The sequence below is a fragment of the Grampus griseus genome (assembly GCF_964374135.1).
Source record: "Grampus griseus genome assembly, chromosome: 9".
Classification (NCBI taxonomy): domain Eukaryota; kingdom Metazoa; phylum Chordata; class Mammalia; order Artiodactyla; family Delphinidae; genus Grampus; species Grampus griseus.
The window spans coordinates 538,054-554,454 of NC_139003.1; the positions used below are offsets into that span (position 1 = coordinate 538,054).

A 16,401-nucleotide genomic window follows, 5' to 3' on the forward strand; every position below is an offset into this window, starting at 1 on the left:
TGAAATGGTGTTTTCCTTTTGGTATATGGTTCTATGTATAGATTCCAGTGACAGGAGGTAGCCCAGTTCCATAACCCCAACACTGCCCCGTGCCCTCCCTCTGTCCCTTGAACCCTGGCAACCCCGGGAGCACTCTACATGTGGTTACGTGGACGCCCCCGAATAGCTTTGATAGGTAAGCGTTTCTATCTCCATTTCGCAGATGGAAACACTGAGACTTGGAGTGGCTAAGAAGCACGCTGTAGGACACCCAGTGCTGGGATTGGGTCCTGGGCCTCTGACCTTTTCCAGCAGATGACCCCAGGATGGGGCAGGGACACCTCTGTAGGATGCAGGTCCCAGCAGAAGGATTCTGTGTGACGTTAGAACTTGTCCCTCTAATTCCACAAGAACAAGGACGTCTGGGGCGGGGGACATTGATTTTCCAAGTTGGGATTTGTTCTGAGTGTCAGATTCAATTATTTGGTTAGCTGTTCTGGAGAATTCTGATGTTTGGAAATGGACGACTTGTTTCTGGACACCTTTAGCCTTCCCAAGATGGCAGGAGTGCAGGTGCCACCACAGCATCACAGATTCATGTGTCCATAAACTCTGTTCAGAATGCCTCTGGGTTTCCATCAGATTTTTAAAATGTAGTAATACAAACACCAAAGAAGCTAGCTCTCATTTGAGACTTGTTACACCAAACGGTATACTTCAGAGTAAGGCACGAAGGAGGGATTACTTTCATAAGAAAAACTTAAGAGTAGGTTCCGTCTAAGCTTGACATTTAGAGTGGTAGACAGGCAAGGGATGGGGCATTCTGGTCACTCATTATTCTTTCCGGAGGTGTGCTGGCAGGTAAGAGAATGAAGCTTCCCTCATGTGACATGAGCAGTCTGTGTCACCTCGTGGTCCTAAAAGCCCATTTTGCAATGTCCTACGTACAGTACAAAGGATGTGTTTAGAAGTTTGTTTGGCGGAAGGAATTTTCAGAAGAAAGGCTGACCTGGCTGCCAAAGGGAAGAGGGCTTGACATTAATGGTACAAGTCAGTTCTGACTCTAGCAGTGAAATATAGTCAACTCATAAATGGACGGAGCAGCCACTAAAGTTGGCCCTGGGAGGCTGATGCTTTTTCCATCTGGGGCTGTGGCTTTAATCCAGCTCAGAGCAGTAATTAACCTGAGGTACGGCTTGAAGCCAATTCAGTGATATGTATGTTCCCTGAAATAGCTGGTATTTTAATGGCACCAGACGAGGCACACCAGCGAAAGAAAGCACAGGTTCTCCGTGGTGGGTGGGAATGGGAATCTGGAGAAGAAGTGGGGCAAGTTGCCGTCCCCCAGCCTTCCCGTCTCAAGCCGTCTTCTGTCCTGCAAAGGCACATCGCTTTTACCAAACAATACTTCGGGTCTTCTTGAATCTCCTCTTCTGCTTTTGCCTGAAAATAGGCCAAGGTTCACATCACCAAACTTCCATCTGAGCTAAGTGTTGCCTAAGCAAAACACAGGGAAGTCCCAGGGTCAGTCCCAGGAGCCCGGGGCCCAGCCTTGTGCCTGAGCCTTCCCCAGCCTCATACTGTCTCCCCAGGGCATCCTGGTCCCTGATTCCATGACATGGTCCACGTTGAACCAAGAGAGGATTCCAGTATTTTCCAAACACATGGTGGGGACTGAGTGGATATGGGTGCAGGACACAAACTACAGGAGAAAAGATACCATTTCAGGGGGGCATGTGACTGACTGAGGGCCTGCCTCATCTTTCCATCTGGTAATCTTTACAGTTTGCACGCACAACAGGAGTCAAGAGAAATGAAAGTACTTCACCTAAACCACTCTGAATTTATACCATGATAAAAATGCCAAATTCTTTGTGTTTTTGAGAAGATTTTATGAGATGGTGGGAGAGCCCTTGGTAATGGCAGTCCTAGTTGTAACCCTGCTTGTTTTTAGAAGCTCCAGGTTTCTCCAGCTTGGTGGCCACACAGGGTGGAATATTGTTATCATTGAAAACAGTGCGACTTTGCTGAGTCCAAGTCTCAGCTGAATTGACTACTGAGGTTTTTGCAAAAGCATTACCATTTAAAATAGTAATATCGGGAATTCCCTGGCGGCCCAGCGGTTAGGATTCCGTACTTTCACTGCAGAGGGCCCGGGTTTGATCCTTGGTCAGTGAACTGAGATCCTACAAGCCTTGTGGCACGGCCAAACAAACAAACAAAGTCATATGATTTATGTTTTCTAAGAAGCGTATTTAAAAAACAGTCACCAGCCCAGCTAGAATGCATTCCTCATTATATCGTACCAATGAGAACAAATAACGGTGATAACACGTCTGCAGGTTACGTCATCCCTTCAAAGAGCTTCAGGCCCTTGAATAAAAGAAAGAGGGCGTAAATAATAGTCACACGAATTCTGACACGTTTGAGTGGAGAGTGGAATAAAAAGGGATGGTCCATACTCTTTTTCAAACACAGTAAACACTTCCTTTTAAATAATATTTGATATTTGATAAATGCAGAAGTCAGAGCACTTTGGGGGGTATATTTGACATGCCTAGTTGGCACTGTTTTTAAGTGTCTGGATTTTTGTCTCGTCACCGAAGCATAAACATATTTGACGGTAGAGACTGAAGGCCTCACACACCTTGCAGAAGCGTTGGGGGTCACACGCAGCACTCGGGACCCAACTTGCTGAGCACGTCTGCCTTTTGCGCCTGACACAGCGCACGGTGGCCGCCCTGCGAGGGCACCACACGCAGTGTCCACGGCGGCCCCGCAGTGCCCGGTTCTCGTGGAGAGAGGGCTCCCCCAGCGCAGGGCTCCCGAGTCCACCACCGCCTGCGCCGCTCACCTGGGGATGTTCTGTGCCGCACGGTCCGTCGGAGAAGATGGCCGCGGCGGTGACGGTAGCCGCGGAGCGGGGGCCTCGCTGCCTCCGGGTCCGACTCCGCTGTGTCTCTACTGTGAGCCCTGGGCTCAGGCCTTCGGATTTGGGACCCGGGGTGCGTGGTCCTGGCACCACCAAGTCCCCGCCGGTGTCCGGCGGTCACTGCAGGCTGTCCCTCTCTGCTTGCCTGTGTGGCTCCGCTGGCCACCCCATCCCCGCTCTCCCGAGGGGAGCCCGGTGACTCTGGCCGGTCGCCTGCCCTCTGAACTGCAGTTTGAGGGGCGAGTCTCGCCGCCCCGTGTTTGGCAGGCCTGTGGGAAGGCAGCGCCTTCCACCTGCGTGGGCTGTCGGATTCCTGCTGCGAGGTATCTGCTGGGCGCTGGTCAGTGCCCCAGTGTGTTCCTGTGCTTTGCTCCCCAGGTCCACCCTTTCTTCCCCGCAGCCTTTCTCTCGGAGGAAGGACGGTGGGGACAGGCGCTCCCTCGCTCTGCTCCTGGTTTTCGTCAGGCTCCTCAGGTTCTGGGGATCCGGCCCATTGGTGGGGCGGTGGGAGGTCAGGAGCTGAGCTGGCTGTCTTTCACTTTGCCTGACCGTTCCTGCCAGGGACAAGCCCTGGTGCCCCGCAGGTGAGCGCGTGTGGCCTGTGGCTTGCTGCCCTGCCGCCCCACCCAGAAACCTCCCCCCAGGAAGGTCTGACTTTCACCCCGTCCGCGGTCCCTGGTCTCCACTCCGGGAGCTCACTCCCAGCCCTCTCCAGGCTGCACCCCACTCCTGTCCTCGCCGGGGGTTCCGCCGCGCGTCCCTCCCCAGAGGAAACCGCAGCGCGTGTCTGTGGGGAGGGGAGGCAGAGGTGCCAGCGGGATGTCCCGTGGGGAGCAGACGGCGAGGCTGGGGTCCTGGTGGAGTCCTCCTGGGGGGGCATACCCTGGGCCTTGCCCAGCAAGGATTCCAAGTTCTTTGCCCAACTTCTGTGTCACACCCAGGGCCTGGAATATGCTTTTAAAAAAAGACTTTCGGCAGAGTGTAGGTGGAATAGGGAAACTGTGGTATCAGAAGCCAAGGCTTCCATCTCTTGCAGAACCAGGTGTGGGCTGAATTTCTCTCTGATAGGAGCCAGGCGGGGTGCCTGTGCAGGGTGGCCCAGCCCCTGGCTGTGCCAGCGTCTGTTTCCCCGGAAGTGGCCATGCCAGGCCTTGGGTCTCCTGTTTGCTTTTGTCTTGTTTGGGGCAAGCACTTCAAAGGGCACGTCAAGTGCGGATGCTGAAAGCCCAGAGAATGCTCTTTTACGTGAGTTTTTCATCACTGGGAATTTAAGCAGGAGGAAGCATTTTGATGACTTGAGCAAAGAAACCTTTTTTAAATGGAAAAATTATTTTTCAGAATAAAGATTAGATTCTTAGTTTAGTCTACTAGGAAGCCGAATCACTTATTTTCTATCTGTGATAATTTCTTTTTTTTTTTAATTGTTGCATTTTATTTTATTTTTTTATACAGCAGGTTCTTAGTAGTCATCCATTTTATACACATCAGTGTATACATGTCAATCCCAGTCTCCCAATTCATCCCACCACCACCACCCCTCCCCCCCACCGCTTTCCCCCCTTGGTGTCCATATGTTTGTTCTCTACATCTGTGTCTCAACTTCTGCCCTGCAAACCAGTTCATCTGTACCATTTTTCTAGGTTCCACATGTATGCGTTAATATACGATATTTGTTTTTCTCTTTCTGACTTACTTCACTCTGTATGACAGTCTCTAGATCCATCCACATCCCTACAAATGACCCAATTTTGTTCCTTTTTATGGCTGAGTAGCATTCCATTCTGTATATGTACCATATCTTCTTTATCCATTCGTCTGTCGATGGGCATTTAGGTTGCTTCCATGACCTGGCTATTGTAAATAGTGCTGCAGTGAGCATTGGGGTGCATGTGTCTTTTTGAATTATGGTTTACTCTGGGTATATGCCCAGTAGTGGGATTGCTGGGTTGTATGGTAGTTCTAGTTTTAGTTTTTTAAGGAACTGTTCTCCAGAGAGGCTGTATCAATTTACATTCCCACCAACAGTGCAGGAGGGTTCCCTTTTCTCCACACCCTCTCCAGCATTTGTTGTTTGTACATTTTCTGATGATGCCCATTCCAACTGGTGTGAGGTGATACCTCATTGTAGTTCTGATTTGCATTTCTCTAATAATTAGTGATGTTGAGCAGCTTTTCATGTGCCTCTTGGCCATCTGTATGTCTTCTTTGGAGAAATGTCTGTTTAGGTCTTCTGCCCATTTTTGGATTGGGTTGTTTGTTCTTTTAATATTGAGCTGCATGAGCTGTTTATATATTTTGGAGATTAATCCTTTGTCCATTGATTCTTTTGCAAATACTTTCTCCCATTCTGAGGGCTGTCTTTTCGTCTTGTGTATGGTTTCCTTTGCTGTGCAAAAGCTTTTAAGTTTCATTAGGTCCCATTTGTTTATTTTTGTTTTTATTTCCTTTACTGTAGGAGGTGGATCAAAAAGGATCTTGCTGTGATTTATGTGAAAGAGTGTCCTTCTGCTGACTTTGTTTCTTCTTCTTTCTCTAGTTCCTTTCGGTGTAAGGTTAGATTGTTTATTTGAGATTTCTCTTGTTTCTTGAGGTAGGCTTGTATAGCTATAAACTTCCCTCTTAGAACTGCTTTTGTCGCATCCCATAGGTTTTGGATCACCGTGTTTTCATTGTCATTTGTCTTTAGGTATTTTTTGATTTCCTCTTTGATTTCTTCAGTGATCTCTTGGTTATTTAGTAACGTATTGTTTAGTCTCCATGTGTCTGTGTTTTTTACGTTTTTTCCCCCTGGAATTGATTTCTAATCTCATAGCGTTGTGGTCAGAAAAGATGCTTGATATGATTTAAATTTTCTTAAATTTACTGAGGCTTGATTTATGACCCAAGATGTGATTTATCCTGGAGAATGTTCTGTGCGCACTTGAGAAGAAAGTATAATCTGCTGTTTTTGGATAGAATGTCCTATAAATATCAAATCTGTCTGGTCTATTGTGTCATTTAAAGCTTATGTTTCCTTATTAACTTTCTGTTTGGATGATCTGTCCATTGGTGTAAGTGAGGTGTTAAAGTCCCCCACTATTATTGTGTTACTGTCGATTTCTTCTCTTATAGCTGTTAGCAGTTGCCTTAGGTATTGAGGTGCTCCTATGTTGGGTGTATGTATATTTATAATTGTTATATCTTTTTCTTGGATTGATCCCTTGATCATTATGTAGTGTCCTTCCTTGTCTCTTGTAACATTCTTTATTTTAAAGTCTATTTTATCTGATATGAGTATTGCTACCCTAGTTTTCTTTTGATTTCCATTTGCATGGAATATTTTTCCATCCCCTCGCTTTCAGTCTGTATGTGTCCCTAGGTCTGAAGTGGGTCTCTTGTAGACAGGATATATATGGGTCTTGTTTTTGTATCCATTCAGCAAGCCTGTGTCTTTTGGTTGGAGCATTTAATCCATTCACGTTTAAGGTAATTATTGATATGTATGTTCCTATGACCATTTTCTCAATTGTTTTGGGTTTGTTTTTGTAGGTCCTTTTCTTCTCTTGTGTTTCCCACTTAGAGAAGTTCCTTTAGCATTTGTTGTAGAGCTGGTTTGGTGGTGCTGAGTTCTCTTAGCTTTTGCTTGTCTGTAAAACTTTTGATTTCTCTGTCGAATCTGAATGAGATCCTTGCTGGGTAGAGTAATCTTGGCTGTAGGTTCTTCCCTTTCATCACTTTAAGTATATCATGGCTCCCTTCTGGCTTGTAGAGTTTCTGCTGAGAAATCAGCTGTTAATCTTATGGGAGTTCCCTTGTATGTTATTTGTCGTTTTTCCCTTGCTGCTTTCAATAAGTTTTCTTTGTCTTTAATTTTTGCCAATTTGATTATTATGTGTCTTGGCATGTTTCTCCTTTGGTTTATCCTGTATGAGACTCTGCGCTTCCTGGACTTGGGTGGCTATTTCCTTTCCCATGTTAGGGAAGTTTTCAACTATAATCTCTTCAAATATTTTCTCGGGTCCTTTCTCTCTCTCTTCTCCTTCTGGGACCCCTATAATGCTAATGTTGTTGCATTTAATGTTGTCCCAGAGGTCTCTTAGGCTGTCTTCATTTCTTTTCACTCTTTTTTCTTTATTCTGTTCCACAGCAGTGAATTCCACCATTCTGTCTTGCAGGTCACTTATCCGTTCTTCTGCCTCAGTTATTGTGCTATTTATTCCTTCTAGTTTAGTTTTCATTTCAGTTATTGTGTTGTTCATCTCTGTTTGTTTGTTCTTTAATTCTTCTAGATCTTTGTTTAACATTTCTTGCATCTTCTCTATCTTTGCCTCCGTTCTTTTTTGGTCCTGGATCATCTTCACTATCATTATTCTGAATTCTTTTTCTGGAAGGTTGCCTATCTCCACTTCATTTAGTTGCTTTTCTGGGTTTTTATCTTGTTCCTTCATCTGGTACGTAGCCCTCTGCCTTTTCATCTTGTCTGTCTTTCTGTGAATGGGGTTTTTGTTCCACAGGCTGCAGGACTGTAGTTCTTGCTTCTGCTGCCTGCCCTCTGGTGGGTCAGGCTATCTAAGAGGTTTGTGCAAGTTTCATGACGGGAGGGGACTGGTGGTGGTAGAGCTGGCTGTTGCTCTGGTGGGCAGAGCTCAGTAAAACTTTAATGGGCTTGTCTGCTGATGGGTGGGGCTGTCCCCTCCCTTTTGGTGTTTGGCCTAAGGCGACCCAACACTGGAGCCTACCCGGGCTCTTTGGTGGGGCTAATGGCGGACTCTGGGAGGGCTCACGCCAGGGAGTACTTCCCAGAATTTCTGCTGCCAGTGTCCCATGGTGAGCCACAGCCACCCCTGCCTGTGCAGGAGACCCTCCAACACTAGCAGGTAGGTCTGGTTCAGTCTCCTATGGGGTCCCTGCTCCTTCCCCTGGGTCCCGATGCACACACTGCTTTGTGTGTGCCCACCAAGAGTGGAGTCTCTGTTTCCCCCAGTCCTGTCGAAGTCCTGCAGTCAAATCCCGCTAGCCTTCAAAGTCTGATTCTCTAGGAATTTCTCCTCCCGTTGGCAGACCCCCAGGTTTGGAAGCCTGACGTGTGGTTCAGAACCTTCAATCCAGTGGGTGGACTTCTGTGGTATAAGTGTTCTCCAGTTTGTGAGTCACCCACCCAGCAGTTATGGGATTTGATTTTACTGTGATTGCACCCCTCCTACCGTCTCATTGTGGCCTCTCCTTTGTATTTGGATGTGGGGTATCTTTTTTGGTGAGTTCCAGTGCCTTCCTGTCGATGGTTGTTCAGCAGTTAGTTGTGATTCCAGTGTTCTCGCAAGCGGGAGTTGAGAGCACGTCCTTCTACTCCGCCATCTTGAGCCAATCTCTGTGATAATTTCTAATGGTTGTTTATTCCTAACATATCATAATGAACTTAGATTTTAATTTACCCTCATCATAGAAGATGTGGATGCGTACATACAGATGTATAACCAAGATGGTGTAAATGACATGGGTGGTGTGCTGAAAACCATTGTACGGAATTCATATGACAAGCAAATGTCTAGGAGAATGGACCAATGCAATATGTAGCATTTGTTTAATGATTAAATGTTTTCCTTAGGGACCCCTAAAGAGCATCAGATATCCAGGGCACATTTAAAGTCAAACACTGGGAAAAAAAGAATGTTCCAGATTGTTAGAGGTGATCTTGCATAAAATAAGATGTTTCACAAAGATTGTGGAAGATTAAATGGGTCCTAACTCCAAAATCAAAGCCTTATTTTGAAAGATCCGATGTGGGTATGGGTGTACGTGTTTCAGATGGTGTAATAGTTCCTCCAGTATATCAAAAGCTGCTGCTTTGCTGTGTAAAATGAATAAAGGGGGAAGAATATGTCCTTTGAAAAAAGGCGGAGGGTTGTTTTAAGTTTCCCCATGGAGAAGCGGGTATGCAGTTCCTTTATGTAACCCAGTGGTTTTCCACTGGGGTCTCAACTGTCTTGGTGACATTTTTGGTTGTCCCAGCTGGGGTGGGAGGTGTGCTGCTGGAACCTCCAGAGAGGGGGCTGAGATGCTGAATGAATGTCCTTCAGTGCACAGGATGCCCCCACCCCGGAGGACTGGCCGGAAGGTCAGCTGGGCTGGCTGAGGAGCCCCGATGCAGATGGGGGGCTTGAGAGGAGCTGCTGGCTGTGTGCTCACCTGCAGGAGAGGGAGAGGAGGGCTGATGGGGGTGGCAGAACAAAGTGTAACACAAAGAAGTCTTGTCTCCTCTGCATGCCCTCCAGTTCTGGTGCAGTGACCAGGGACCTGCCCCGAGAATCTGACCCTGTCACTGTTCTGCTGGAAACCTCCCCTCATGGACATGGCCCACGCCATGTGTATGTGTATATGTAGAGGTATACACGTATGCGTATATATATTTGCAAATTACCTACATGCTCTACTGAACTAATGCTTATTATAAAACAAATTAAAAATAAATTTAAAAGAATGAGAGATAAAACATTGCCAATGATTAATTATTATTGTCAAAGGTACAAAAACTTTTTTTCCTCACTAAAATTATTAATATTGTTTCAGATGCTTACTTTTTAAATGTCTTTTCAATCTCAGTGGCTTCAGGGTATACCTGCTGTCTCAAGGCACAATGTGCGGTTAGAACAGTGTCCGCCATTAACGATAATGTGTGTAAATCCATATGTGAAGAAGCCTGGGGGATGACGGTCCATCTTTCTGACTGCTTCCTCGTTGGGTCTGATTAAATTGCCGTTCCTCTGCCCTCACTGTGTCTGAAGAGCTCCCACTAGGAGAAGTATCAGCTCATCCCATTTTCTGTGATAGTGTCGTCATTAACAATCCATGATTTCCTTGCAAGAATCCCTTCAAATCTGATTCATATTGTGTTTAGTTAAAATGGATCATCAATCACGTCACCGGGCACACGTGAGCGGCAGCACGTCGAGAGGACCGGTGGAGGGTGGTCCACCCTTCTGCACAAGAGCTCCCGGGCCTGTTTGCCACAGACCTCGTGCGGCTGCAGAGTGAGCCCATATATCAGAAACACTTAGTTTTAAGCCAGTATAGTGGTGGGCATATCTGAATATATACACTCAGTCATATTTGCTGAATAAATGAATGAGCCAGTTATAGACTTTGAGGCTGGAGAAGATTCCCTGGTCCAGTTTCATCAATTTATAAACAACTTCTAAATAAGGAGGTTCAGACCTGGGGATGTGGTGGTCACGAAGCCTCCCAGACTGGCCCAGACAGAGCCTGAGGACGGATACGGGGGGTTCTCTTGGTCTGGAAGTCTTCACGGGCAGAATAAACAGAGACATGAAGTGTGGGCGAACACTTGCTGGAAGTCGGGACACTGGCCCGGTTATTCTTCCAGACTCCCTTCCAGTTACTCTGGGATTGGACTCTTTATTTTCAGAAGTGATACTTTTGGGGACTTCCTGGTGGTGCAGTGGTTAAGAATCCGCCTGCCAATGCAGGGGACACGGGTTCAATCCCTGGTTGGGGAAGATCCCACGTGCTGCGGAGCAACTAAGCCTGTGCGCCACAACTACTGAGCCTGTGCACTAAAGCCCGTGAGCCACAACTGCTGAGCCATGTGCCACAACTACTGAAGCCCACGTGCCTAGAGCCCGTGCTCTGCAACAAGAGAAGCCACTGCAATGAGAAGCCCACGCACCCCAACGAAGCGTAGCCCCTGCTCTCCGCAGCTAGAGAGAAAGCACGAGTGCAGTAACGAAGACCCAACGCAGCCAAAAAAAAAAAAAACAAGAATGACTATTTTTCACAAATATGCGTAATCTTCTTGTGAAAATTTCTTGACTCTCTGAACCTCTCTCTGGCCTCATCAGCACCCAAAGCTGATGTTCGTGCGTCTCCAGGAAGCAGATTCCCTTTCTTGTTCCCACCCCACTTCTCTGGGTTGGCATCAAAAGCCAGTGAAATACAAAGGACTGTTGATTATCCGATGACTAATTCCTATCAACTATTCTTATAAAAGTGGGACGAGGGAAGGGAATACATTTCTACATTATAAGCATCAGATTTTCTTGCTACTATTCATTATGCATCACTCTAACCTCCAGAAGAACACTTTATAAAATTCAGATTCTAAGAACATTTCAAAATGAGTGAATGACTAGTCTTCAGCTTAGAAAATGTCAGGAAGTGAGGTTTGCTTATTCAGTTGGAATAAAATGTAAATCACTCAGAAAATATAAACTCACATGTGGGAGCTTCCTCTGCCGGCATCGATCAGTGGGCTGAATGACCCATACCATGCTCTCATCTTCATCTAGAAACCACCATTTTCATGTGAGCTTAATTGCTTTCCACTGAAGACCAAATCTAAAGCTATTTCAGTGCCAAAGATTCCAGGGAGTTCTGTGTCCATTAGTGGTGGACTGAGGCGTTTGACTAACCCAGTAGAACACAAGAGAATCTGGACAAGGGGTAGGAGATAGAAAAAGAATCAGAGTGAAGAGTTAGGGGTGGAACTCTAGGAGAAGATGGATCAGACCATCAGCCAGTTCTGGGGAGGGCTCCCTGCTTCCCAGGCAGGGGTCCTTGGAGTGTCTCTGAGGTGCCACTTGGGACCCAGTGGGCTGTGGACAAGAAGCAGTTCAATGGAGAGAGGACAGGCCTCGCAGGGACAGAGGTCCAGCTGCGAACCATCTTATCCTGGCTGGATAAGGCTGTCGGGGCCCTCAGTCCTTAGTCACCAGACGGAAGCCAGAACCAGGCTTCTCTGGAGGAAGGCGACATCCTTAGAGCTTAGAGGCAGCGCCACAGTTCACATCTGTGCCCAGGACTAAACAAGACGACAGGCCACCTTGAATGGCTTTGAACTGTGTGGATCCACTTACATGTGGGTTTTTTTCGATTAATACGTTACACTACAATCTGTGGTGGTTTGAATCAATGGACGAGGAACCACGGATACAGAGGCCCAAACGTGGGACTTGAGCGTCCGTGGATTTTGGTGTCCATGGTGGGTCTTGGAACCAATCCCCCCATGGATACCAAGGGACAGTGGTACATTTTGAGGAAAATTTAGATATTTATCCTTTGTCAGGTTTCTCTATTCTCATTATGAACACAGAGTGTCGGTTTTCCTCTGAACTATACAGGTAGCCATGTAGAAAAACCTCTTACCGCTGCAGTGGACTGAGCACGTACTGTGTGCCAGGCCCTATACTGGGCACTGGACGTGCAAACACAAACAAGTCAGTGTCTCCCTGCCCTCCAGAACCTTCCCTGCCTTCCCAAACTGTTACCACACCAGGTTCAACCAAAATGCTGAGATGCTGAGGTTGGCAGCAAAGAGAGGGTTTACTTGCAAGGCAGGCCTCTCCGAAGGCAAGGGGCTCGGGGGTATCTATGGGATAAGAAAGAAGGACGGCGGTCCAAAGCCTGGGAAGCATGGGGAGGGTGGAGAAAGGTGCTTGGGAAAAGGTGCGGGAATCGTAGTTCTGCGCAGGTGTAACTGGGCTACAGGCCTCTGCATGTTCAAAAGGTCACTGAGTGGACACTCGTGCAGGCCCAGTTGGAGGGTTGGTGGTCCTATCCTGTCTCAACCAGCTCAGCTCAAACTAGGCGCAGCTGATTCCAGGTTCCTGGAAAACAACTCAGGCAAACATCTTATTGTTTAGGCTACGTGCTGCTTGGAGGACATGCAGATCCTAAAACGACCTGGATTAGTGAAGGCGGGTGAAATGGATCTGACTAATTACCCGTGGTTTCAGAGTGTTCCCTGTTCCCAGAACCTCATCTGCCCTCCAGAACCTTCCCTGCTTCCAGAAGATCACCGGGGCCTCTTTCCTGTAAATTCCCAGTGCTTGTCGTATAACGGAATTTTATTTAAGTTAATTCACTTAATAACTGGAGAATTTTCCATGCCGCACACACGTTGTTGGTTTGGGAAGTCCTTATCTGGAAAGGGCTTCCCGTGTGAGAAGACCTCCATGTGTAAGTACTACATTTTTTTATTCCATAGATATTTATTTTGTTCTGTTTCCTAATTCTTGCCAGGAAATGGAAGTAGCACTTACGAAGTTGACGTTTACCTTTTGGGACCCTGAAGAAATAGGTGTTTCCCATGTTTCTCATTAGCTGTGCTGACGAACACGGGCCTTACTAAAAAGTAACAGCACGCCAAAACAAACAAAAATCCCAAACCCTGCAACAGGCGGAATAAAAGAAGCGAAAGAGGGACCCGATTAGAACCTGAAGACTCTGCAGGCGGAGTGTCAGGTCCAGCTTGAAAACACACCTTGCAAAACGCTTTTGTATGAGCGTGGGGCCCCAGGGCGGGCGTCTGGAAAGGCAGGGCTCCGCGTCCTGGCCTTCCTCCCACCTGCTCGTCCTTCACGGCCTCTGTGATTTGTCTGGGTCCTTTGGGGCTTTGCACGGGGTAGCTGCTGGGGCGAGAGAAGAAAGCTCTTCTGTAAATCCCTAACGGAGGAGCCGTCCCTAGAAAGATATAAACGTCTCAGCTTCTGTGCTATGAATTGTTCCCTTGGCCACGAACTACCATTGACCTCAGTCTAGCAGTTTATAAAGTGTTCCGGGTATCAGCACTGAGTGGCTGAAAGGCGACCCATCCTCTTTAGGCGCCTGTGCTGACTGGCAGTGAGTTCAAGGGCCTGTAAGGATATTCTCGATTTCTCTGCTCTGTGCTCTCTGCATGGCTTGTGTTTGGAATTGACCTTGGGCTTCTCTGGGCTGTGTCCTAAATGAACAACTAGGAAAAACTGAAAGTGAAGTGTTTGTGGAAAGGAAACGAGAGTGAGAAGGAGGGGTTCTTGTCTAGATTTGCACACTTGGTGGTGCCGGCAGGGGTGTGAGCGCTCAGTTGTCTTGTCCTGACCGCACAGACCAACGTGTGATGTTCGGCGAGTCGTGACCTTCTGGTCCCACGGCCCAGGCTGTGAGTGGACAGCATCTGAATCTGCGGTAGATTTGTGGCCCGGAGTTGTGAGCTTCCTCTCTCTGACGGCTCTGGTTTGGCTCAGAGGCTGCCCCTGTTTCTGGTATGTGGGGCTCCAGGTCTTGGGGCAGCACCCCTGTGATAAGACCTGGCGGAGCAGCCCGGGTCCTGAGACCTGAAGACAGTGAAGCCAGAGAGGGAGGCAGGGGTCAGGGCAGACCCGGGCCTCCTGCTTTGTGAGTGAAATGCCCTGGAAATGGGGCTTATCACACACTGTTTGCAGCTCTGGGGCAGGAAGGCAACATTACTCTGAGCAGAGGCTTCCTGATCTTTTGAAGCAGGCTTTTCCCATCGCTCTTGTCCTGGCCTGCCCCGTTTGCGGGCCTGGTGCTCTGAATTTTCTGACAGGAGTGAGGTGCAAGGTGGCATTGGCGGGCTTAGAATTCAGACTGACCATGTGTGCTCGCTGCTGGAAGCAAGGGGGGCAGCAGCGTGGTCTGGGCCAGTGGGAAGGACAGCCAGCGCCCGAGGGGCTTCTCAGGCGGTGCGGCCACCACGGTTCCTTGGGTCTCTGGAGAGGACGCCTCCTCTGTAGCAAGAACGGCGGGGGCGTCAGCATCAAGTGGGCCTCTGCTGATCCTCCGCTGCCGGTCAGGGTGATTCTGTTTCTCCCATCACTGTGAACAGCGAGGCACATTCTCTGTGGGCAGCGAGCTTAGGTGGACGCGTGCACGCACGCACACACGCACGCACACACACACGCGCACACACACACACGCGCGCGCACACACACACGCACACACACACATACACACGCGCGCGCACACACACACACGCACGCACACGCACACGCACACACACGCACGCACACACACACACGCGCGCGCGCGCACACACACACACACACACACACACACCATTCAGTGTTCCCAGGCTTGCCGAACTACCCTCGCTGGCTCCCTGGCTTCTGCCCCAGCTTGCAGCGATGAATGTCACGTCAGGTCCCTGAGTGTCAGGACGGCGGGGCTGGGTGCGCCCTCTGTTTTGTGGAGGCCCAAACTTGATTTCTTTCCAGGCTGCTCAGTGAAGATCCAGTTCTTGGAAGTCAGTCCACACTCCCTTACAAAGCGCGATTTATAGCCCGAAACCTTGAGAGGCCGGGGGACGTGCACCCCGGTAGTGACTGGCATGGATCATTTCCCCTGGGCTGCCCCGAGGGCCGGGTCTGAGCACCTGGTGGGGGCGGGGCAGACCTGACATCCCCGGTGCCAAAGGGACGACGAGCGACTCGTTTCCATCAGGTCAGATCTATTCACTTCGAAAGACTTAAAAAAATTTATTATATTCTCTTTTTTTGTTGTTAGTGATTTTTCTTTTAAGAAGTGATTGTGGTAGCAGGTGGTAGGGTTTTGTTCTTTAAGCATTTTAAAATTGGAACTGTAAAGATTTGGCAACTTTGTATCCGTTCTCCAAATTTGAAAAAAATGGTTACTAGTTTGCAGGATTAAAAGAATACAAATGGCTATTTTAAGGAATGTTTATGGTTTTCAATTTCAGTGTTATTCAGATACAGCTGACATACAGTACTGTGTAAGTTTAAGGTGTACAGCGTAATGACTTGACTTACATATGTTGTGAAATGATTACAGTAAGTTTAGTTAACATCCATCATATAGATAACAAGAAAAAAAGAAAAAGAAAAAAATGTTTTTTTCCCTGTGATGAGAACTTTTAAGGTCTACTCTCTCAGCAACTTTCAAGTACACCACACAGCAGTGCTCCCCAAGGCCCCTGCGCTGAAGCAGTATTTGTGTGAAGTGTGACAGGTGAATGAATGAGCTGCTCCAGAAGCGTTTGTTGAGGTATGTGTGGTCAGTATCCCAAATTGCGCAGTATAAGTGAGGCATATATGATTGACACACTGCAGATTCCCTCAGTATGTTGGAAAAAGGAAAGCGAGACTAAAAGTTGTTTTTTCTCTCAGACCAGGGACCCCAGAAGGAGTTATTTAATGTCCCTATCATTAAATTATCTGTGAGTAACGGAAAAAAAGTAAGGGGTTTCACGCTACTATGAGTGACCAAATTATCCACTTTGTCTGGACCTCAGTTTCCCTGAGGTCCAGGGAAACTAGATATGTGCATAGGTATACAATTTATAAACACTAGTTTTTGATGAGTAAAGGGAGTCCCCCCTCTGCACGTGTCCTAGTGGCAGTCGTGGGCATAGCTGGCAGCGGGCGGGTCAGCTCTGTGTCCAGGACGACCTGCATACCCACCCTGCACATCTGGGCCGGGACCTCTCCAGAGCCTCCCCTTCCCCGAGAGCCCCCATGTCTCTGCTCCTCCTCGGAGCACTTTCGGCACGAAGCGCCCGCCTCTCGCCTCCATCCGGAGGCTGTCCTTCCTCCAGAACTTTCATCGGTTAATCAACTTGGATGTTGGGTTGCCGGCTTCGGGGGTGGGCCAGGCCGCTCAGCACAGGGCAGGAACATGTGCGTGTGTCAGATAATGAGCGAGCCTGGAGGTCTGGAGGGCGCCCACGGAGCCTCAGCCCTGGCATTTTCCATCGCCATAAT

The 16,401-nt window shown here is 48.1% G+C and overlaps 1 protein-coding gene across 1 annotated transcript in view; it reads left to right on the forward strand.

Annotated features, from left to right (window-relative positions):
• Positions 1–12,567: 12,567 nt before the first annotated feature.
• The window catches only part of PTPRN2 (protein tyrosine phosphatase receptor type N2), a gene marked incomplete at its 5' end in the record, with an annotated part of 671,781 nt that continues 667,947 nt past the window's right edge, over positions 12,568–16,401 (forward strand). Inside the window, one exon of the mRNA XM_082661426.1 lies at positions 12,568–12,862. Coding sequence (XP_082517552.1) covers positions 12,568–12,862 — 295 coding nt within the window. The remainder of the gene's footprint in view (positions 12,863–16,401) is intronic.